The sequence below is a fragment of the Colius striatus genome, chromosome 8 (assembly GCF_028858725.1).
Source record: "Colius striatus isolate bColStr4 chromosome 8, bColStr4.1.hap1, whole genome shotgun sequence".
Taxonomy (NCBI): Eukaryota; Metazoa; Chordata; class Aves; order Coliiformes; family Coliidae; genus Colius; species Colius striatus.
The window spans coordinates 24,611,955-24,636,290 of record NC_084766.1 but is presented as its reverse complement, the minus strand read 5'-3'; the positions used below and the strand labels follow the sequence as shown (position 1 = coordinate 24,636,290).

General features: G+C 43.6%; 1 protein-coding gene across 5 annotated transcripts in view; it reads right to left on the bottom strand.

The window, feature by feature from the left end:
- The window catches only part of ARMH3 (armadillo like helical domain containing 3), a 131,046-nt gene that overhangs the window by 28,548 nt on the left and 78,162 nt on the right, over positions 1 to 24,336 (bottom strand). For 3 of the 5 annotated variants that reach the window (XM_062001505.1, XM_062001504.1, XM_062001506.1), the window contains one exon: positions 4,491 to 4,569. The exons of 1 other annotated variant lie outside the window; for it this stretch is intronic. In XM_062001505.1, coding sequence (XP_061857489.1) covers positions 4,491 to 4,569 — 79 coding nt within the window. Of the gene's footprint in view, positions 1 to 4,490; positions 4,570 to 6,312; positions 6,463 to 24,336 lie in introns of those variants that run through there. One more of the 5 variants, XM_062001507.1, reaches the window with a different exon arrangement.

Sequence of the window (24,336 nt, the reverse complement as noted above, 5' to 3'; positions counted from 1 at the left end):
AAAGCATTTGGTAGCTGCCAGTGGTTTTGCTGCTAGTTACAGAAACCAGAACAAGTTGAAAATCTGTGACATCAGTGGCTCAGAATTAGAATACTTTTGCTCATCTAAAACTAACTGCACCCTTTTGTGACCTGTGCAAGTCACTGGTGGAGCCTCCCTGAGCTGCACTTTGGGTTAGTCTCTAGAAGCTCCACCAGGAAACAGAAAGCCAGGTGGACTAGGGGGATGGGGAGGAGCATTCAACGTTTGAGGTGTGACCTCTAGGAAAGGGAAAAGACTTTGTCAGATTACCTGATCAAACCAGATTGCAGCTCCTTGAGCTATAAGTGTATTGTGGCATGGAACAACCCAAGTACTATGCTCATTTGTCACAATTTCACAGGTGATACAGTTGTCCTGTTTCTCCATCACAATCTGCCCTGGCTCCCAGCACTTCTCATCTGCAGTTACCAGACTAATACACACAGTCCAGGTGCTCACAACAGCCTTTCACACTTTATGCCACCTCCAAACTGGAGGTTCTTAGTGTCCCTGCTGTGACTGGGAATAAAGAGGGGCTTCTCTTTGAAAATGCACAGAGATATTCCTGACTAGCAAGCATCATCAGTCCTCCATATCTGCCATTTCAATTTTAAGACCTTCAGAGAAAAATCACAGAGACAATGAGTACCAAAAAGAAAAAGACACCTTGGTGAGCAATTTTGCTAACTTGCTCGAGACTTGCTTGGCATGCAAGGCATCACAAGGCATTCCTGCTCAGAGCAGATTCCTCCAAAAGTATTGGCTTCCTCTCACTTTAGCTTCTCTAGAGTAAGCGTGCTATGTCACCGTCAAGTAGACTAACAACTGCTCTTTCACATCCAGAAAAGGCAGATGTGAGACCCTATCCAGATCAACTGTGGCCTGTGTTTTCAGTCTTCCTGTCTGTCTGCATTTGCCCTTCTGGAGCTACTCTTGTGTTGCTGTTTCTCACTGCCTTGACTCTGGTCTCTGCAACTGCTTCTGCTAGAAAACATGTTGAGAGCTTCTCAGATCAGATATGGCACAAAGAAAGTCTACTGCCTCCAATGTACTAAGTACAAGGCCATACAGTCATCTGGAGAGTACAGATAAGCCTAGGAATTCATTTCACAGAAAGTTGTTTTGCCCTTTGACTTGAGAAGGGACTTGAAGATTTGGGAATAACCACTTGCATGGAAGAACTGAAACTACATTGGCAGCTAATGGCCAACCAGACTGTGCAGATTCCTTAAAGAACATGCAGGCAGGAGCCAAACGTGTTGAGAGGGAGAATACCACAAAAACACAAATTAATCCTGAAGTCAGGTTTAACACATTAGCAAGTGAGGGAAGACTCCAATAGCTGGCTAAGACACTCCCTGTTTCATGGTGAGGAACTGCAGCGAGGTCAAAACAAGCTAACAACTAGGAAGGCTCATGAGCACGCTTTGGCAAAGAGACTGCAGAATGGCACTGGCAAGGATCACATGGGCTGATCGAATGGGGTGGCTCATCATGAAATCTCTTGCATTTGCTTGCCCCAGGAATCTCTCAACTCTTTGCTTACGAGAATACAGAAAGAAAAGGGCCTCTTCCCAGTACTTCTGATCTGAACACTGGATAAGCCCCAGAACAGCCAGCAAAGCAGTATCTTGCAACTATACCTGCCCAGAGCACAGATCTGTATGTTCAAACTGTGGCTCCCAGAGATCTTTAGGGCTGAAGATGTACAGTGGTATTAACAGTCTATCCTTAAAACAATCCCGTGTCCATCATTTTCAAGGCTCTACAAATCCCCTCAGCATGTAATAACGTTAACATTAAGGCTTGTAAATAAAAAAGGAGAAGGCACTGAACTGACAGACTGAGAATGGTAATAAACGGCCATTAGCGATTAACAATGTAATAAAGACTTCAATAGGATTAGGAAAAGATAGAGCAAAATCTCTTCCAGATGATTACTTAGCTCCTTTCAAGGATATTAAAAATACAAAAATAAAAACCCCCATAATTACGAAAAAATATCACTAAGACATGAAGAGGGTGCCAGGACAGGCAGGGAGCAGCACGCTAAGTCTGACACAGGCTCAAGCAGGAGTCTGCAGGTTGGTTAGGTTCAAGAGAACTGGAAATAACTCAGAGCAGCTGGAAATTCCTCTTCAGATAGAGCTATACCAAAGCCATGCCTGCTTAATTAAGAGGAGATTCTCAGATACCACAGAGGAGTGTGAGCAGTCACATGAGAATCTGGCCAATGGCTAGGATCTGGGGAGGAAATCCTCATTAAAAGCTTGATCCTCAAAACTATAAAAACAAACGTTCCTAGTAAAGAAATTCCAGTGTCCTGGAACTACTGAAATAACTCAAAAGAGGGAATGACCAGTCCCAAATGTAGTACCTGTGTGTGGATACAGAAGTTAAATGCCAGTATTAAACATTTCTATGTGATACACTTATAAAAGGCCCATAAAGGAGGGTGAATCTTGTGTAGAAAATATTTATGGAGAGAAGAGATAAGAGGAATTAAGTGAACACACATGTAAAGACAGAAGGTACAGCTGGAAGGAAAAAACAAGAGACTGCAGCAGTCAAAAGGTGAGCTGGACTCCTAACCTCACACTGAACAGCTAACACAGAATGAAAGCAAATTCTGTTACCCCACAAAAACCAGACCCTGGCCTTGACTTCAGCATTCTACCATTAGCTCACATGTACTTACCATGTGGGACAGCTACTCAACACAGTCCAACACAGAGATCTGAACTCACTGGCTAATTGAAAGTGGAGGCAAGAAGTCTCCATCCCTCTCCTCCTTGTGCAGCAAATTGCAGAGTGCTGACTAAACACCCTCACTGAGACCACACAGTCCCTCACCACAGTGACATCTCCGTTATTCCTCTGCAGTTCACCAGGGCCTATTATTGCTCTGCTTTGTTTGATGTTCTCCCTATGTTGAGAGAAAGCATGAAGGGAGAAAAGAAAAAAGAGAAATCTAACTGTCTTTCAACTTCCTAATCATCTTCCTCAAACTGCTCCATGCATCAGCACTGATTTCATTATCTGCCTGCTGCTAGACATTTTATTTAAAGAATAACACACAAAGAAGAAAGGATTTAACCTGACCTCCCTGAACTGCTGGGGGCTGAATACTACACAGAGCTGACAGTGAAAAGCTCGTTTCCTTTCTCAGACTAATCCAAAGACTATGCAAAATTCCCCTCTATCCGAGACCTCAGTTTTAAATTGGGCTGTCAAAGACTTTTCATTTTAAGGGGCCTGGGTTGATGCAGTCAGGGTATTGTCAGTGAATGAGGATTGATAACATGAACCATCACAAAGCATAGCTGTGGGTACACTGACTCTCAGAGGCAGAGCAATACAGAAAAACTGAGTAAATTAAAAGCAGTGCTCTTCTATCTAGGTATATCAGGAAGAGAACAAAAAGCAGTAAGGTCCACATTTTTCCCCTACTGCACCAGAACAGCATTCAGCCTGAGACTTCGGGGTGTTACATGTTACAAATCAAGTAGGATAATAAATGAAAAGGTTAGTGGGAAGCATAGAAGAGTATCATTGAGTAATGAGTAAAAATATGATGGGCAGAAAGAGAAGTGAACTGCAGAGCAAGATACGGCCAGGACCTTTTAACAGGCACAAGCATGGGATCGCATCCAGTAGAAGGAGCAATCCAAGGTGACTCAAACGAGGTCTGTCCTAGAGTGCATATGCAATCTCTTCTCTGGAAAGTCCAGAGGCAATGATGTAGCTGTGCCTGGGATGAACCCCCTAGCTCACATGGCAGCTCTGTATTTTGTCCACCACAGGCTCCTGCAGAGTCATTTACCTCTCCAAGAGTGATTAACATGTAATCCTGGTAGTTTATTTTGGGAAATAGGCCATCTCTTCCCTTCCCGAGACCATGCACAGCAGTCTACTTTCAAAAAGCCACATTTACACATTTATGCAATACAAGCAGGGTACAATAAGAGCAAACCAGGCCAAATTAAGGAAGGGAAACCTAACCCAATCATCCTCTTTATTAAAAAAACCTTCTATTTTCAAAATTAAAACAACTGAATCCCATTAGCCTAAAAAATCTCCACCAACTGTTGCCTGAGTTCTACCTCCCTGCTATCACAGAAAATCACGTTAAGGCCAACAGTTTGACAACTAAATTCACTACCACAACCTTCCCGCTCCATTCTAAACTCCAGCATCCTCCCAATCTCTAACCACACTTGCTGACATTGCTGTTTATTATCACCATTCCTACCTATCCTTCTGCATTTGCTGGACCAAGATGGCAAAACTGGCTGAAGCAAGCCTTATTCCTCTTCCTCTCACTCACATCTGAACCAGAAGCATATGAGAGTCCTTCCTTTACCACCTATATTGCTGCCACATCATCAGTCCCAGAGAGCATGAGCTACTTTGAAACACCTATATTCCAGAGGTCAATGTGAAGAAAGGGCATGGCATAACTGGCTTACCTGATCCTCAGAGAGCTGTGATATGTGATTCACCGCAGCATAAGACTCAATCTTCGGGTTGAAGTGATTGATGATGGCTCTGAAACAAAGGATGGAACTTTTCAGAGATCTCAGGAACAGCTTAGTGATGCAGCAGCAATATCCTGCCAGCCTGAGTCAGTGCACACGGAGCCACAGTCCTGCAAGAAGTAGGACTCCCTCCCTCACTAGTCTATATTCCTTGCCCTGTCTAAGGCATGGTCAGTGCTGAGAGGCCAATGCAGAGTCAGTCAGAGGCTCACTGGAAATTGCAAGCACAGGCACTGCCCTACACGTCAGTACATCTGTCCCAGCAGATACAGGACTGTGCTCGGCCCTCTGACAGAGGGAATGGCTGCCCTCCTGGGAACAGGCTGCAAACTGCTCAGTAGTCCAGTGGAGACAGCAAACCTGGCAATCGCGGCCTCATCCTGCTCAGGAACTGCATCTCCTCCTCCCTTCCAAAATCGCTATCGCCCAGTATTTTGCTCTATCAAACTGTGTTGCCCGATGTGTTGAAGCTGATAGTTTATTGCTTTGGACCTCCACTATGTTTAAAATGGTACAGCTGGTTCTCTTGCAGTCATTGTGTAGGCAGCCACTCCTTTGACTTCTTCCCATAATGACTTTAGTCATCAACCCCAATTTAGATCTTTAGAAATAACTTATGTCAGGGTCCCAGACACAGCAGCAGAAACTTGGATTTCTCCTACTTCTTTGCCTCATTTCTCTCACTGGCTGCACCCTTCCCTTCTAGGTGAATCTAGAGGCACGTGTGAGAAATCTAAAACTGAAAGTAAAACAATAATGGGGGGGGAGGGGGGAATCAAACTGCAGCTGGAATATTTCCTCAGTCTCTTCTCTGCTTGATGAGTGCAGCTGAGAAGACAAATGGCAAGACAGTAAAGTCTCCCTGGGCTAGAGTTTGCAACTGGTGTACTTGGGATATTGCTCATGAGACCCACTGCTGAGGTAAATGCTCATCATGGGAACAGCCCACGTCAGTGCTCGGCACAGATGCAAGCTGATGGTGCCTAGAGAACATTTGCTTGGCCAAATTACACCGCAGCAGCAGTCAGGGCTTTCACTCTTATGTTTATCAGCATGAAAATTCACTCCAGCTCTCTCTGTTGCACTCTAATGGGTTCCCTCCTCCCCACACCTCCCCCTGCAAAAGGGCTTTTGGCTGCTTTCTCCAGACTTTATCACAGCTAAGAGCTGGTGCCTGAGTCTAGGAATAAGAGGTATTCAGTGGTGCCAATCACAGCCAGTGGAAAGAAAACCCTCATGGAAGCATCTTTACTTCTTTAAATACATAGATAAAGAAAAACAGTGTGGAAGGAAAGAAATCCCAACCAAACCCAGACAGAGTCTGCGGTTTCACTGCAACATTCCCAGCCCCCTCATCAATACACCAGATGCAGTCCATGCACAGGGGCATCACTAAGTACTAGCACAGGGGGGCTTCTGCAAGTCTCGCCAGCCTTGACTGTTATGTCAGTCAAGTGAATTCGGCAGCGCCCCTGCCAGGCTTCCCACACCCTCCTCACCCTGGAGAAGGGCAAGCAGGCAGATAGTGATGTGCCCAGACTCTTTCCATTTCAATTTGACCAGAGAACCAGCTCGTCTGAGTCATGATCACACTCTCCATTACCCAGCCTCTCAAACACTGTGGCTTTCAAGCTGCATGTTTCATGCCTGGCTGGAGTTGTATTTACACTCCTACAGGACACACTACAAGCTATTGAAAAAAAAGGGAACACACACTTACAACAACTTAACTTCTGGCTTGACAGAAGGTTTGGCAGCTCTGAGAGGTTCAGTTCACTCACATGGTTCCAACATTTATCAGAGAACAGATTTAGCATTCATTTGTATCCACTGCTGTGAAGCACTTCAGCATGGGCTGCCTGCTCCCAAGTCCCTGCTCGGATCTGAGCTAGTGGAGCAGCACCTGCAATCACAGCTGGGATTCACCCAGGGAAAGCAAACCCAGCAGCCAGCTGTCGCTGTGCTAAGAAGCAACAGACATTAAGGAACAGAAAGAATTCAAGTTCTCCTTCCTCATTTCCCTAAAGGTGGATGGGCAGCTCCTCAGCAACCAGAGGAAGAAGATCAGGTGTTTAATTTAAGAGAGCTATTTCACTGTGAAGAATTCCTTCCCAACCCTATTTTCTGCAGAGCTGTTCTGAGCCTGCAGGCAGCCTGGGGCAGAGGAGCATGAAGAGCTCGGATTCAGTCCTGGCTCTGTGCAGCCAGGTTCGTTCTGCCCATCGTACAGTACCAAGGCCAGGCTCTGCACATGGCACAGCTCCTCCTCACACACCTGCTGAACAGAATTCCAGTGCTACCCAGCCCGAGCTGCTGCGCAATAGCAGCACCTTTCTGCACCAGCTGCTCTGATATGCCTCCACTATTCACCTCTCAACATCCATCTTGTCCCTGGGGCATACTTTTAGGCAACTGGCCTCTTGGGCTACTGAGTAACAGCTGGAATTTCACTTTGCAACACTGCCATTCCACAGGCATTTGTTCCTGAGGATACCAAGGGACCAGAGCTTTTAAGGACAGTCTCCCCCTTACGCAATATACAACAGTGGCTTTGCCATCATCAGTTCACACACCAGCTGGGCCTTGGCAGTGTTTGATTTTTACACTGTGATTGCCCTGATTATTGGGATATCAGCCAGTACTGAGGGAAGGGAACAGTTAAAGTGCTTGGAAAAGATTTGTGATGTGCTGTGCTTTACTGAGCTCTTCATATTGATCACAAAAAAAGGAAAAGAAAAACCTTGTGTTTGGTATTCATGAAGCACCAGCATCTCCAGTGCATTTGTAAAGCAAGGAAATAGTAAAGCGACAACCAAAAGACAAACACTGCAGTTCCCCAACCAGCCTTTGATAGTGAGTTCTCAACAGTATTTCCACACTGCAAAGTCCCTCAGAGGGGCCAGCTGCCATTTGTCATCCACATTTCAGAGCACTTTTGGGACACAGTTCCCTAGAGACTGAGAGATCACAGTCAATAAGAGGTGTGGCAAGAGAAGACTGTCACTGGACAAGGGAAGGATGCTGAACAAGCAGAGAAGATATAATGATTCAGGAACAAAAAAAACCCTGGTTCCCTGTGGCTTGTCTTGAGGTTAATGCTTAGTGCTCTGTGATGGTTTTATATGGGGAAGCTTTTTGCTTGATAACAGGGGGAGGGGGCTGCAGTGTTGCCCCCATAAAGAGTTCTTGAAACTTTCCCTGTCTCCAAGTTGGACCCATCTCCAGCCTGCTGGGATAATCTGGCACCTCTGCCATCACTACTGAAGAAGGGAAATTTATAGTGTGGAACAGGGAGTGGAAGAGTGAGACAAGATGGAGGTGACCACATGGCTCCCACAGTCAGTGAAGCAGGGAGAGGAGGAGCGCTGGAGCAGAGACTCCCCTGCAGCCTGCAGCGAGAGAGCAGCTGTGCACCTGCAGCCCAGGGAGGGAAATGGTGGGACTGGTAATAACCAGAAGCTCTGGGAGGACCCTGTGCCTGAGGAGGTGAGTGTTGCAGACCCTGTACCAGAGGGCATGGAGAGGAGCTGCAGCCCTTGGGACGAATGCTGGTCAGAACAGAGAGAACTGGTGAGGAGCCCACTTGTCAGACAGACTGGAAATAGACTGACTGCACCCCCATTCCCTGCCCCTTTGCACTGCTCAAGGGGAAAGAGGTAAAGACATCAGGATAGGGAGTGTGAGCCCGGAAAGAGAGGAAGGGTGAGGGGAGGGGGATCTTAAAGGGCTGGTTGTACCCTTCAGCATCTGCATTGCTTTCAGTTGAGTACGGCTTCAGCTTGTTTTGGTTTTGGTTGGTGACGTATTCAAATAAGTTCCATTTTCTTCCCTAAGTTGAGTAGTCTCATCTGTTTTCCCTGGGACTAAAAGTGGTGAGTGAGCCCTCCCTGTTTCTAGGGGGTTCCAAAGGCCCCCTGTGACTGAGCGAGTGGCTGCTCGTGGTTCTCTGTTCCCAGCTTGGCCTGAACTACCCCATTCTCTAAGGCAGACCACAGCCACCTCCACAGTCTTTATTCCTCACTCTCTCAGCAAGAGTCATTTACGCATTAGCCCTGCCACTGCTCTTAGAAAAGCACATATATCCCTTCACTTGCTCATGTAACTCTTCAGAGAGCAAGACATCTAGACACTGCAAGGGCACACACCATGGAAAGACACAAAAACAAACATGTATTTTGCTGATCAATAACTTGAGACACTTCTATCTATATATTTAGTGCATTTCTTGCCTTTATTTATTTTGGGAAAAAGGGAATGATGGCAGGAAAAATGTAAGTTGCACTCTGACCTAGGAACCTAAGTGCCAATGAAACACGTATTTGTAGTAGCTGTATTAGTCATGTTATTGGACAGCAAAGTGGGTCCCACTGTAACTGGTATTGTACACATAGACTTTCCACCATTGTGCTGTGTTTCTTCCAGAGGACTAAACATCTCAAATGCAAGAGAACAGGGAAAGCTCAGCAAAGTGTGGTGGCAACAGGAAAAGTAACAGTGCTGTTACTTACTGAGTGTCGTGAAAGACTTCAGTTAGAGAGAAACCAAGAATACAAAAAACAGAGAAAGAATACTGAAGGAAGAAGAACAGAGACAGGAAAAGAGATACAGAAAGGTAGATAGGATCAAGAAAAACAAAGGTGAAAAGAAAGCAGAGGACAGATTGCCCAGGGATCAGTTGCTGTTGCTCTGATTATCTCTGCCCTGAAAACTGGAAAGCTCTGACTGGTGGAAAGTTCCTATTTCAGCTGTTTGTGAGTCTGCAACAACTGGGTAGTCCTGAAAGGACTGTTACTAGTCCCTTTTCCCCTCCAAAACACATGGGCTGGAAGCTCAAGAGTAAAACAACTTCTGAAGATGCAGTTTGCTGACAGGAAGGGACTCCTGTGAAAATCAATATGGCATGCATGAAATAAAAGATTAAATGGATTCCTCAATTTAATTTGCCACTAGTTATAACATCATACATGAGAAGTGGAATGCACCAGCAACACTAAGCTACCAGTCCCTTAATTCCCCACCTTCCAGCCCACACATAATCCACCCTTTCCACCTTAACCTTACACCAAGCTGGTCTGGGTCCAATGTGCAGGGAAAGCAAAATCACTCTGCTCAGGCAGGCAGCACTTCTGCAGCACGTTTTCTCTGACCTCCAAACTCTCCCCATCAAGTTATTGCAGATGAGCTGTCTAATACCTACTTCTGCTTGACAGCAGCTACATTTCCAGAGTCCCATAAGACAACACTGTCCTCCTGTCCTGAGCAATGAAATTAAGCACTGTAGAGGTGCTGAAAGTAGGCTAAGAGAAGAGCAGAAAGGTTGCAAAGCTTATTATAGAGATGGGAATGCTGAGCCATCATTCACCACATGAGCCTGGTCTTTGCAGGTCTGGTATGCGGTGCCTGGTGTAAAACATTCTTTGTGTACTCAAACATCTCTGGTACAATAAGAGCAGTACTGCAAACTCACTTCTTGCTACATTCCCTTACACTGGAATGGAGAAGCAGTAACACTTGCCTGGTATTTACCCCTTTACAGGAAATCAGGGGTGACTTTATACCCACTACACACATTTATGTTCTCAGCTGAATGGGCAGCAAGGAGTGAATCTCTGTCTTCATGGAGTAAAGGTGAACACATGGCAAAGGCAGGCAGCTCCCTTTCCCTCTGCAATAAAAACTGACAGTATCTGAGATGGATAAATACTCCAGCACACACTAAGCTTGTAGTGCCATGCTGAAGGCCAGGAACAGGCAGAAGCAGGAAAAAACGTAGTTGTCTTTTATCACAATCCTCTTTATAAAGCTGCTTTGCTACAAAAGGGAGACCTGAGATACCGTGGTTATTGTTTAGGAACAAGAATCACTCAGTGTCCAGTTTCTCTCTCATTTGCTACAACAGCCTCCTCTCCCTGTCACATGCCTTAGCTTCTCTCTTTATAAAATGGGAATAAGAACAATCACCTCCACAAAGTGTTTTAAACCAACAAGGTGAAAAGAGCTCAGAGGGTTTTAGTATGTGATACATCAGAAACTGCTCAAGCACACGGCAGCAAGTGAATTACATATATAGAAGAGGTTAAAATGAATACAAACCACCTATCCTCTTCCCCTGCTCATGCCATAGCTATCATGGTTGCTGGAGACCTGTGCAAAGCTCCCAGCCACAAGCCCGCCTTCCTGTAGCAAGCTGTGGCTCAGCAAGCTGCTGTTTGGGGCAAGGATCCTGTTGGCATTGCTCTCTTACCTACTTACTTGCCAGCACTCAAGACAATAAAACCCATCTGTTCAGTGCCTGCAACAATTAGATTGAGTTACTCCGTATGCACAGCCCCACCTGGCAGGAGGTGAGAGGGTTTAGAATGTTTCAACATATGTTCACGAGGCATTGCTATAAAGTACACATATCTGCCATACCTAAGCTATGAGCATCAATTAAAAGCAAGCAACCCCCCTGGAATGGTGCACTAAATTCTTCCTTCTACTGTGGTTAAACTCCAGTGTGTTAAAATTCTTCTGCTCCTCCACTTTAATAAGTAGTGACATTAAGCTGAAAGTCCACAACTCACTGGGGGGTGGCATCTTGCAGACACAATAATAAACTACAGGGGAGAATCCAAGACAAAAGGATGTTTTAGTCAAAAGCACTTGCTTTACAGCTCACCAAAAATACCCGAGTCAGCACTGCTGCTATGGTGCAGAAGAGATAATCTCACTATACCTGTTCAAGTCTGCCATAGTGAAACCTACTGACTGCAATGACAGGCTCCATGGCAGAGAGTCTATTTATTTAATAAGGAAGGGACCAAAGAGTACATACACACACCCCCTAACTGAGCTTCTCACGATTCTCAGCATTGCTTTACCAAGCCCCATTCTGCAAGGGCAGAAGCAGAGGATGGGCTTGCTGACCCACCACACAGACCTGCAGTGCATCTTTCCACTTTGCTGTTTGCTGGACTTTCAGGATACGCTGATTATTTTTTCTCTTTACAGTTCATGTCCATAGACTTAAACCAAGCAAAGCAAACCTCCACCCTCAACACCTCCATGAGTTCTATTTGGTTTCTTCACTAAGGAAGTCCTCATGGGAGAGCAGTTAATTCTTTTGGGACAGTTGTACAACCTCACTGGAGACTACAACTTGGGGAATTTATCCATTCATATTTTCATGCTGTCAGTGTATCCCTGGAAAATTAGTCTAGCTGTATTTCTGTTCCCTTTTCTCAGTCAGTAGGCATCAAAATTCTAAGTATGCAAACCCAATGGCACTGTTACTGCAACTGATATGAATGACAAAGTAGAAACTGCTGCCTAGGCACTGGTGTGAAGATAGCTGAAGCACAGGGCACCAACCTGATCTATGTTCCCATTCTTCTACCAACCTGTCACTGACTGTTCCACAACAAAGCTATGGCTCCATAAGCAATAAATGTCTTGATCATGCAACTTCTGGGAGATCAAATGACACACTTTATGGCACATTTAATTGCCCTGAAACACCTGGTTACTAGTGGTGAGAGTATGGGAAGCATTATACCTCAATTCCACTGAGCAGCACTTAGCTAATAGCTGTTCACCTCCAACTACAAACAGAATTGGTGCTGTTTGACAGAACACGGAACCATTAGAGATACAGTGCCTGCCCTGTGGCAAAGCCCTTCTTAGAAGGTTTCTTAATATATGTTTTCAGAAGGTGCTTACTGCTCTAGGCTGTGGTCCTACCTCAATATCTGCACAGACTCATAACAAACAATATGAATAGACAAGTTTTCAGAGTCTAGACAACCTTTTCTGCAGCACATTTCCCAGTCCTCTCACCTCATCTATTGTTGTATGTCCAGACAGTAAGTTGGTAAGATGTGCCAAACAAGCAGAGGATACAGTCCATGGACCAAACGGGCTGTGGGTTTTTTAGCACTTAAGCACCATGTGATGCAAACAGCATGATACTCTCTAGGAGCCAGGTGCTTTAGAGCATTTAAATGTCATAAAACACCACCTTAACACCAAACAAAGCCCTTCAGCTACAACTACTTATAACTCCCTCATGTACAAGGCAACCTACACTCTAAAACAAACGAGGTATAAGGAAACAGCTAAATCAGAAGGTGAGGAAACCACAAAACAGGGAGAAATAAAGCAAGCATTTGACACTGGTTTACCATACAGGTTTGCAGAGGCACCCTCTCTGGTTAGCAACTGAAGTAAAGGACTTCTGGCAAATATTTATTTTCTGCAGACACTGTAAGTGGGTCAGTATCTACCCATTTCTTAATAATTCACGTTACAGGCTGCCATCCAAGCCTCCTGAGACACAAGAGATTACAAAATCTCCAACTGGATCAGAACCTGAAATATTTTCAATTCCTTTTGTGCCCATTATCATCTTAATTTTATCATAGGATGTTTAACTTCAAGGAAAGAAGAAAGTCTGACTGGATGCTGCATTTAGTGCAGAATGCCATACTGCACTACTGCACAGACTGCACACACCAGCTTCCAAACATGCCAAGCAGAGTGACATTTTACAAGTTTATAAATCATGCCACTGAGGCCTTTGAAAGCTCTCCAAGAAAGGCAATGAGTATGACTGCTAGTCTGATTAACTTTGTCAAAATTTGCCATCAACCCCATATTATCTAGAGTGTGTGGAAATGACTCGTGTTGCCCCTTACTGTCAGGTGTGAGCCAGCAGGTATTGCATGACATCTTCAACTTCTCGTTTGCAGACTGTGACAGCAAGACAGAAACCTCTTTAGGTCATGTAACACAACCTTATTCTACTGACTCACAGTAAAACCTGTGCCCATGACAAAAATCCCAGAGGGAAAAGAAGGTACTGATGCATCGGTATTTGTCCAGACTGAGCGAGTAAAGGGTAAGAACAATACAGTCTAGTTGTGAAGTAGCTGAATATTAAATGACACTAAGAGAGGGGGAAGGAACACTGCCTAAGCAACAACCAACTACAGCCAAACCTACTTCACAATGGATAGGAATCATAGAATCTGAGAATCATTTAGGTTGAAAAAGACCCTCAAAATCAAGGCCAACCACCACTGCCAAATCTGCCACTAAACTGTGTCCCTAAGTGACTTCCACGTGGCTTTTCAATACCTCCAGGGATGGTGACTCCACCACTTCCCTGGGCAGCCTGTGCCAGTGCTTGATAACCCTGTCAGCGAAGAAATTTTTCCTGATAACCAATTTAAATCTCTCCTGGCATAACATGAGGTTGCTTCCTCTGAGTGCCACAATGATATTTAATTAACTTAATTACACCAAGTGTCAGCTGTGGCTGTTGCTGCAGCACCCTGTACATCTGAAAGAGTTCACAATCTTAACCTTTCAGGCATTACTATCTACCATGATGAAACTCATTATTTACAGTTCGACCCACTGTAAATACAAGATGTTGCAAACCTCACAGTATTTGCTCATCAGATGGGGGCAAATGAGAATAACATTTATTGAGAAATGCCTGATGGAAGCAACTACAACAATGCTTTGCCTTCCAAAATGCAGGAGCAATAGTAAAGCACGAACTCTGATGACACCCCTCCGCCAGCCTGAGTGAATACCACCACCTCAATAAAGATGTCATCACATACCATCTGAGACAAAAGGAAGTTAGTTTCCAATGCCACCTAGAGCTGTGGAACCAAACAGTATTCCAGCTGAATGAATGCTACTTACTCTTGTTATATTTACTTCATGTCTGAAAGGCTGAAGGACCTGTAGTTGTTTAAGATCCTGTTTTCCTGAGGCAGAGTGCCTAGTTTGTGGGCCAGTGGAGAGCTTCATCTCGTTCTAGGTATCTAATTCCTTTGCTTTAAGTATTTCTAGCATACTTTCCTATTTAATTATCTTAACCAGACCTGTCTCCCTGAAAGTCAAGCTCCCTCCATCCCAATATCTGCAGACCTCAGAATTATCCACTCTCTATTGAGATCTTAACTCTTAATATCTAAGGGGTGATGATCAGAAGCAAGTGATTTATTAGAGCTGAACAAGTTAGAAACTGACAATAGGTAAGTATCAAATCCATTGTGAATGCAGAGTAAAATGCCATCCTTGAAGCTAGCTTGGGCACACACACTCACAGCTCATTACACAACAGTGAGGAGAAAAGAACTGGGGGTCAACTCATCACAGCCAAGTGACAAGAGACAACTTTTTACCTCCCCTACTTACATCGTGGGTTGTCAGAATCACTTCAATGGTGTTGGGATTTTTTTGCTTTTATTTTGCACATCTTTATCCTGCACCAAATTTCCATCAGATGCTGACAAAACCCATTCAGCTGAATTGGCTGTTGAAGGACAAATCTTTGGAGACAGATTGTCCCATGTCATACAGAGGAGGAGGAAATGATTTTCTTTTCAAATACCCACATCCCCTCTCACCTCCCATCATACCTGACATATACTTGTGCTCACTTCTCCCTCAAAGCTTTGGTTTTGTAATTTATACCTACATTTCTTTTTTCTGCCCTGCTCTTTGTATTAAGTGTTACTGAAAGCAAGGCCAATGAAGGGCGTTTTCTCTTTCAAAGTAAAGTAGGGTTCTCCAATCTGAAAAGCAGTGAAGCACCAAACATTTCAAAGTTAATTGCTGATGTTTTCCTATCAAGCAAGTCAAAGAAAAAGCTCAAATCCTACAGTGTTCTGTTACTGATAAGTCTTCTATGCTCTAAAAGTTTTCAAGTGGTTTTCAAGTCTCTTACAAAACCACAATGCAATGAAAAGGCACATGTTTTTTAAGCAGTTAGTGTGATATAAGACAGGTGGCAGAGGATTTGCAAGCAGAAAGGACTTTTCTCTATCGGAAGATAGCTAAAGGTTTGCCTCTTTTTTTTCCCTTGAAGTACCTAACTACCCATGGGAGAGGTGTACCAGTTCTAACAAGGCAGATGGTTCAAGTTGGTTTCTTTGTGAAGCTTAAGCTGTGCAATTCTAAAACCAGCATCTCCAATTAAACTTTCCAGATCTTGGGCCAACCTTCGAGTTGTGCAACCCAGACTGTGTTCTATCATCTCCCTCTCTTCTCTTTTGTAAACACACACACCCGTGTGTGCAGTTGTTGTGTGGGGAAGACCACACAACATCGAGTTCAGCAACCAAAACCGGGACCACATTAAAAATGTCACCCATAATCAAATGAAAATTCAGGAAAAACAAGTGAATTTGATGTAAAGAGCCAAATGTGCTCTTCTTATTTGCAACATAACCAATACCAAAAAAGAAATCACCACCCTTGGTTGCATTAGTTTCAACAAACTCTGTGTGATTCAGACTTGCTCTAGCGAATGACACAATGTTCCAAGCATTAAAAAGCTGTTACAATCTTGGATTCTCATCTTACTATTGCACTTGGATTGGCAAAAATGCAGTGCTGACTGCTTGGATTTAGATATTTGATTTTTCCTCAGTTCCTTTTAGCTTTTCCATTCAAATACTGAAGGCAACACTTTTTTCCTGGTCCTCTTGCTGAAGCAGGCTGATTCCTACTCCTGCCTCACCTCAGCACTCTTCTGTCTACACACAAGCAGCCAGGATTGTTTTCCTGGCGTTTCTCACGAACCAGCATTAGCAATAACATCAGCACTAGAAACGTCTGAGGTAAAAGTGCTGCCATGTGCTACAAAGGGAAAGCTGCTGGGAAATACAGAGGAACAAGCACATATTACCACCAAAAGGCATTCAGCACACACACAGGTCACTATTGCAAAGTTTTAAACTGTCAATAATTGCTACACACTTCTGTGAGTGATACTGCAGATTCCCCCACATTTAAAGAGGAAAAAAATATGGTGTGGCTTCTATTGCCTTGGCTAGCCTTCATTCTGAGCATATGCAAAGTTACTTACTACTGATAGGCACACACTTGAGATGTTTCTGACAGTTTAACCCAGATCAAACACTGCTCTAGCCTAACTGATACAGCATTTATTGCCAGATACAACACTGGAAAAATCTTGCTCCAAAACCAACTTGTAGCTAAAAGCAATCAGGCTGCTCACTGTTCACCTACCAAACCTTATTTTCACTTCACCCACACTGCACTTGCTTAAGTCATCATTTTCCTGACTATATTTAAAAACCATCCTTTGCCACCAACTCTCCAGTGCTGTGTAAGTAAGCCTGCATGGCAGAGTTTCCTGCTCTGTTGTAAGATGTCTAAAGGAACTAAACCATGTAAGTCACTAGAGAACTTTGTTTATTATTGGAAATAAGTCAGATGAGTACAGAGCTCATTCAGGTGTCAAAAGGGACTAATTGCTGCTTTAACAGCTGTAGTGGGTGGACCCTGTCTTGACCAGGTACCCACCAAAGCTGTTCTATCATTCCCCTCCTGGACTGGACGGGGGAGAGAAAATATAACCAAAGGGTCCTGGGTCAAGATGAGGACAGGGAGATCACTCAGCAATTACTATCACAAGCAAACCAAACTCTACGTGGGGAAATTCATTTGATTTAGTACGAATCAAATCAGAGAAGGGTAATGAGAAATAAAACCTAATCTTCAAACATTTCTCCCTTCCCCATCTCTCCTTTCTTCTTGGGCCTAACTTTACTCCCAATTGTCTCTACCTCCTTTCCCCCAGCACAGAGGGACAGGGAACAGTGGTTGTGGCCAGTTCATCACATGTTGTCTCTGCTGCTCCTTCCTCTGCAGCAGAACGACTCCTCACTGCTATAGTGTGGGGGTGTCTCCCACGGGAGACAGTTCTCCATGAACTTCTGCAACACGAGTCCTTCCCACGGGCTGCAGTTCTTCACAAATTGCTCCAGTGTAGTCTCTTCCAGAGTGCAGTCCTTCAGAAACAGGCTGCACCACTGTGGGTCCCCTGTGGGGTCACAAGTCCTGACAGCAAACCTTGCCTTGCAAACCAAATAAAACAGCCAACATGTGCTAGCTGAGCATCACAGTAAAAGTGATATGGGCTGTGGCATTTGATGCTGATGAGCAATGACACTTAGCAGTTTCAGAGCACCAAGGCTTGGCAAAATGCTTTACTGTATGAAAAAGAGAAAACTGCATACATCTCTTTTCAGAAGGAAAAAAAAACCCAAATCCCACACACTAAAAAAACCACCAGATGCAAAAAAAGGGGAAAAAAAAGAGAAAGCTGAACACTATCTGTAGGGCAGAACTGTATTTGGCTTCACAGACAAGCCACATTGTGATACTCAGTAAGAAATCATAATTAGAACCAAGGTAAGATCCCTTTCTTATAAAGGATTTCCAAGTTTAGAAGCCTGGCTTTGCTTCAAATTACGAATGAAACTGTATGATCTTTAACCTCCTCACTAAGATGTCATATTTATCCTTAATTTGAATTCATCAAAAACTTTGGACAAAATTCAAGATTTCAGTTTAATTTTGAAATACAAGATTTGGTAGAAAAATTGTGACACATCAAGCTCTCCTGTTGAAAGCACTCAACTTCAGAAAACTGAGATGAGGATATTTCAAAACAAGAACTGGCAAATACTGAATAGTGGTTTGATTTCAGCCTTCCACTGGAAAATGGTCACATCCAAGTTCCTTCCAAGTTATCTCTAAAATAAAGCCACAGACTCTAGCACGGAGGATTTCATTGCACAGTGCATGTGTACAAATAGCAGATCCACCAGGCACTGGAGACCAACAGTTCCCCTCTCCTTTCTAGCAGAACTCCTCTTGCCACCGAGCGCACAGCTCAGCTCAAGATCCACGTAGCTCTAAGCCTTCAGATGCTGCATCTCTGCATTTGCAGGAGACATACAACTGCTGTGTATGAAAAGTCACTGCAGGACAAATGTGGCGACAGGCCCCTGGCAGAAGTACAGAACAAAGTTTGGGGCATATTGTATTGGGCTGGCACTGTTCTTGCTCAGCATGTTCCCCATTCTGCCTTAATGGCAGCCAATGTATTTTCCTGACTTTTACTTCCTAAAGGTCTCAGAAAGCCTGAAAAATTAATATTCAAGTGACTTCTAAAGCTTCATTCTGCACAGTGATGAGCAGGGAGAGCCAGCAGAAAAAGAAAGAACTTACTCCCTCAATGCAAGTGGCACAGGAGAGCAGGAGTAAACAGAGTGCTTAACCTCCTGACTCTCAATGGCAAACCTGAGTGTCAACAAATCTTAACGATTTACTGCCCCAAAACACCTCTGCCATTACTCAACAGGCAGAATTAAGAGGCAGCATGATAAAAAGCAGAGAGATCTGTCTCCCTGCAGATCCTCTGCAGTTACATGTTGGGGCAGCTAATGAAAGCTCCAAAACAGGCTGCACTGAGCTGTTTCCCCCCACCCCAGACCAAGTAACAGAGCATCAAGCATTGTCTGCCTTTCCTGTTTCCTTAAATAGTTTTAACATACCAACCATACCATCACTTTTAAGTGGTTTTCAGGAAAACTGCAGTCAGTCAGCTGCTAAAGGTCATGTTCTCCTCCAGCCTTAACAGGAGTTAGGATTCATCACAGCCTGCTCAACAAGGTCAGAATTCAGCAGAGTTTACTCTCTCCTTATGGTGGGCATCATTAAGCTTCAGTTCCTGCCTTACCTTTCACATTGGGCATTACTATAGGAAGTGCCAGTCGTGCTCAAATTGCACGCATGGAGACAGAGGCCTCTTAGGAGTGCCAGGCTGCAGACCCTGAAGCTGATAAGCAGGACCTTTTGTGTCAAAGAGTATCTTGACAAGTGACCTAAACACTCAAGTAGCAGCAAGATCACAGTGTTTTAAGAACAGCAACAGTACAGTAACACTCTTAACAAATGCACTTTTGGAAAAAAACAAAACAAAACAAACCTTAACTGAAATAAACAGCATATTTAACTCTCCTTTGGGTCTGAGGTCAATTCCCAGCATGACTTATTGATCTCATCTATTAATTCCAGGACTGAACATGGAAGGTTGAGCAAAGCTCATTCAGTAAATACATTTTTATTAAAGAAATTGACTTATAAGTTAGACTCTTTAAAGCATTCCAGCTTTCTGTTGCTATTACAACTTAGTATAAAACTCTTGTCATTCTGAAACACAATGGGCAAAATCCCTGCTCCCTTATAAGAACTGAAACATATATGGCCAAAAATAAAAGTTACAAAGGTGGTGATGGCCCTTGTGAGAACACATCTGGAATATTGTGTCCAGTTCTGGGCCCCTCAGTTCTGTAAGGACAGGGAGCTGCTGGAGAGTTCAGCACAGGGCCACAAAGATGATGGAGTGGAGCATCTCCTTTATGATGAAAGGCTGAGGAAGCTGGGGCTCTTCAGCTTGGAGGAGACTGAGGGGTGATCTCACTATAAATATGTAAAGGGTGGGTGTCAGGAGGATGGATCCAGGCTGTTCTGAGTGATGTTCAGTGATAAGACAAGAGGCAATGGGTATAAACTGGAACACAAGAGGTTCCTAAGAAATACAAGGAAGAATTTCTTCACTATGGAGGGTGAGGGAGCACTGGAACAGGCTGCCCAGATGGGTTGTGGAGTCTCCTTCTCTGGGAACATTCAAAATCCATTTGATGAGTTCCTATGTGACCTACTCTAGGTGGTCCTGCTCTAGCAGGGGGTTTGGACTGGATGATCTCTCAAGGTCCCTTCCAATCCTTTAGATTCTGTGATATTTGTACCAGGATGTTAAGCTAGCAAGCGATTTCTCCATACTTCCTTGCAGCATAGTTCTCTATCCTGGCCTCTACTCACTGATCTAGACATCATGGTGACTGCAATCTGCAGAAAATTGAAAAGCTTATAGCCCACTGACATCTTCTTGAATCTTGCCTCTGTCCTGTGGCCTTAAGAGCAGCTCCTCAAAATAAGTCTCAGAACAGCATTTTTGTTTAATTGCTGCATGGGTAAATGTCAGTAGGTCTAAGGCTGATGTACAGGAGGAAAACTCCCTCAATGCAAAAACACAAGCCTGAAGCACAGCAATCCAGAGTGAGTTTTTTAGGTTTTAAATGCAAAATGAGATCTTTGATTCAGTCTTTAACTAATTCATGAAACTACAAGCTGGTAGATCAGCTTATCTCAACTTCTGTATATCACAGGCCGCTGCATTTTTCAACGTTACCCTTGCACTATGTAGTCTCACACCAGTAGCTAGCTAAAGCGTCTTTAACAAAGGTATTCTGTTCAGTCACAAAGAGGGGAAGAAAACTGATCCCTCCTGTCATTTACTGAAAAACAAGTACCTAATTTGCAGTTTCAATTTGGTTTCAACAGCTAGTCTTACATTCCTTTTTCTGCTCTGGCATTTTGTCTTCTCAAAGATGCTCAAACACTCTGAAGAGCATACCTCAGGTTTTGTTTTAAAAGAGATTAAGATACAGAAATCTTGCAGGCATTTTTACTAGCTTGTCATAACTAAGGCTGCTCTGTCCTTTCTCCAGTTTTGCAATACACTTTTTGAAACAGACACCAGACAAAATTAAAAAATATATACGGTCATAAAATCACTTTCCCACTCCTGCTAATATTTCAGGGGTCAAATAAATCTCTTTAGCTGTACATTTCATGAGAGACTTAGAGTAAAACTGCCAATCAATGCTTCTTGAGTCACTGCTTTTCAAGATACAGCCCCCTTTTGCAGACCAGCACTTTTGCTTTTCCATGAACTGCACTGCCTGATGGGTTAAAAAGCAATTCAGATCACACTGCCTCATCTACTTTGTGATTTAACCTTCTGCCAGTCTTCCAAGCAACTTGCAAAATTTATCTGGAATTCTTCTGTCCTTCCCAATCACTGAAAACTTACCACATAGTGCTATTTTTGTACATGTCACCTAAGGAGATGCACCCTTGATACCCTTCTGGGGATGCTCCACAAGCGCCTTGTCACATCATTTACTGTGCAATCTACAGCATTGCTACTGATTCACACTGCTAGCTCCATAAGAAACACATGTCCATAGAACTTTGATAATCTCTGCTATAAAACTAACACATAAAGGTTCTTAAATACCTCTTTTCTCTGCTGCCACAAGTTTTCTGGTTGTGCAGATGAGCTCTAATGTGTGCGTGTCAGCAAATTGTACCAATGGGGAAAAATTAAAGCCAAGTCTGACCAGCAGCAATCCCAAGGAATTCTGAAGTCTCTCCCTGCACTGATATTCAAGAGCTCTCCAAATTCCTCTGGGCACCTAAGAGTTCCTTTGGTGATGAACACTGACATACAATCCCAAATTCCTAAAAACTCTCTGCCAATGGGCAACCTGGCTCGTACGGTTTGTCTCTTTTAGTGACAACAAAATGCTTGTAAACTATTTGAAGCTGAACAAGTGAGTTCTGCAGTTGTCTTACAGCTGCAGGCTGTGTTATTTGATGACATCAGCAGTTTTGGGACCATCAAGTGCAAAAAAGTGATGGGAAGAAAAGTCTCAGCTCTGAAAATACGCCGTGTCCATGTTTCCTCTCAATTAACAACGTTAATAGCATGTAAACAGACTCCTCATCTTGCAACTGTGCTATCATCAAGTAATTGCCAGGGAAACATTTATGAGTATACAAATTTATTTATGAGTATACAAATAGATTCTCTCCTCTGCAAGAAGCACTGTCCATCAGTTGATCTCTCCAGTGCAGAGAAGAACCCAAGCTGCCACAACCATAGACACTTTGAAGAAAAAAAATCAGCCTTCATCTGCTGGATATTTCTAATGGAGCAATCTAACAAAGACCACACCCCTCTACCTTTTTGCTCTCTTTACACATAACTGCCATAAAATGGAGCAAAAATCCCATTAAATTTCTAAAAACAGGTGACCTCTAAAACTCCCATATACTTTCTACAAGACTGCCAAGGAGTTCTCATACAGATCTGGACCTAGTCCAACCTGAAATACATTTTGGTGCCCTAAAGCCCACGGAATCTCAAAAGGACAAATTATTCATCAATGTCCCCTACTAAAATGCATTCTGCAATGTTGCTAGCACGAAATGGCTGTTTGCTCCAAGTGGGAAAAATGATTTATTTAGTATATATACATATAGCCTCTGCAGTCCTTCTGACAGAAAGGCATACAAATGTGAGGATTATGCAGATAAATCACAGGCGCAGGACTGGATTTTACTGTACTTCCACTGTGTGTAGATGTGTATGATTTACAACTATCTTCAGATGGAAGTTTTGTAATACTTAAACATTGAAAGCTCTTGTTCTATGAAGTTGATTACCACTTTCAAATACCTATCTTCCTGCCCCTGTGTACTGATTAATACATGAAGCTAGAATAAGACAATATACTTTTTGCTTCACTGCTACTGAGAAATTCCTAACCATGATTAGATTAGCTCAGCTCAACCCAGACCAAAATGATTTCTGGGACGTTCCTACAGCACATTTCATCTAGTACATCTGCATTATTTATGGCATTTACACAAGGAGAATTGAAGGCTTTTATAAACTAAGGCACAAATCAATACAAGCTCTTAGCAGATGGAGCCTTAGTAGGGTTCCACAACAGCACTGTTCCACACCGAGTAAACTCTTTCAACTGAATAACTGGTGACAGAGAGAGAAAGGTTTGCTTGGAAAGTCAAGAATTAGAGGCACCCTTGACACCCAGCCTTTCAATGAGTTCTGTGCCTGCCTCATTTAGAGGCTAAACAGTCAGGGCTAGGTTTGCATGCCACAGGTCACTTGAAGTGCTTCACAACACCAGACTGCAAGCAACACAATAGCTCTGTTTCACTTCCCTCCCCAAGCTAAGATAAAAAAGCTGTAACTCAGATAGCTTTCCCTGTCAGAGGCACCATGGACTGGGGAAGAAACAGATGGGAGGCAAACTCAGCTTGGCACTCAGTCAGGTCAGCAGCACACTCCAAAGGAGACACTTCTCAGCCTTCACTGTGTTGGTGTCTGCTGTAGGAAGCACAGAGAGAGGGACAGAACTGGAGCAGTGCTGGGCAGGAGAACCAGCTGGAGTCACAAAGGCTTAGTTCCTCAACGAGGGAACGACCCTCCCCATCTCCATGCAGATACAGCCCACAGCTGGGTCAACATGGGATGGCAGATGACAGTAAGATATACGGCTTCACATCTGCCTGTTTCTAGATGATGCTCTTATTAATTCACCTTGGATGGTCTTCAAAGATAAACACTCTTCACAAAGAACAGGTAATTACTTGAGGCATTTAAAGTAGAGATCTCCCACCCTGATTCATTTGTTTTCCTAACCCATCTCACTTGAGCACTGAGAACTGATGAGAGAGGTGGGTTTGGGGTTTTTTTTATTTAGCAAAATCAAAGTTTGTATTCAGAGATTTCAGCAAAAGAACCTTTTAAACATCTATTTATAGAGCAATGCATGGGGATCTGCAGTAGCCAGAAGGAAAAATGAATGAATGACAAATAATCCAACAAGAACTTCCTCTAGAACTTCCTCTGCCTTTTCTGCAACAGAAAAGGCAGATTACATTCCTGTTCAATTCCTTGCTCTACAAAAGCTCAGTAAAAAATGTAAGAAAAAGATTTGTCCCCTTAACCAAATAGTCTGGGGGCTTTGACTTTTTACTTTAAAAACTCAAATGAGTCTCAAAAGGTCCCCACCAACACAGTTTGCTTTAGCTGACAAACAACAGGCTACTGAACTTAAGAAGACCTTTATTTGAACCAAGGCTAGCGAGAAGGGAAAACCAAAAATCCTGTTAGTCTTAATTAAAATCATGCCTTGCTCAGTTGGCATGGGTTTTACTGCATGAGATGTGTGAGTTCATGATCCTGACAGCGCTTCATGAGTTCTTTCCAGAGAAAAATGGAAGAGTGAACATCATGACTGAA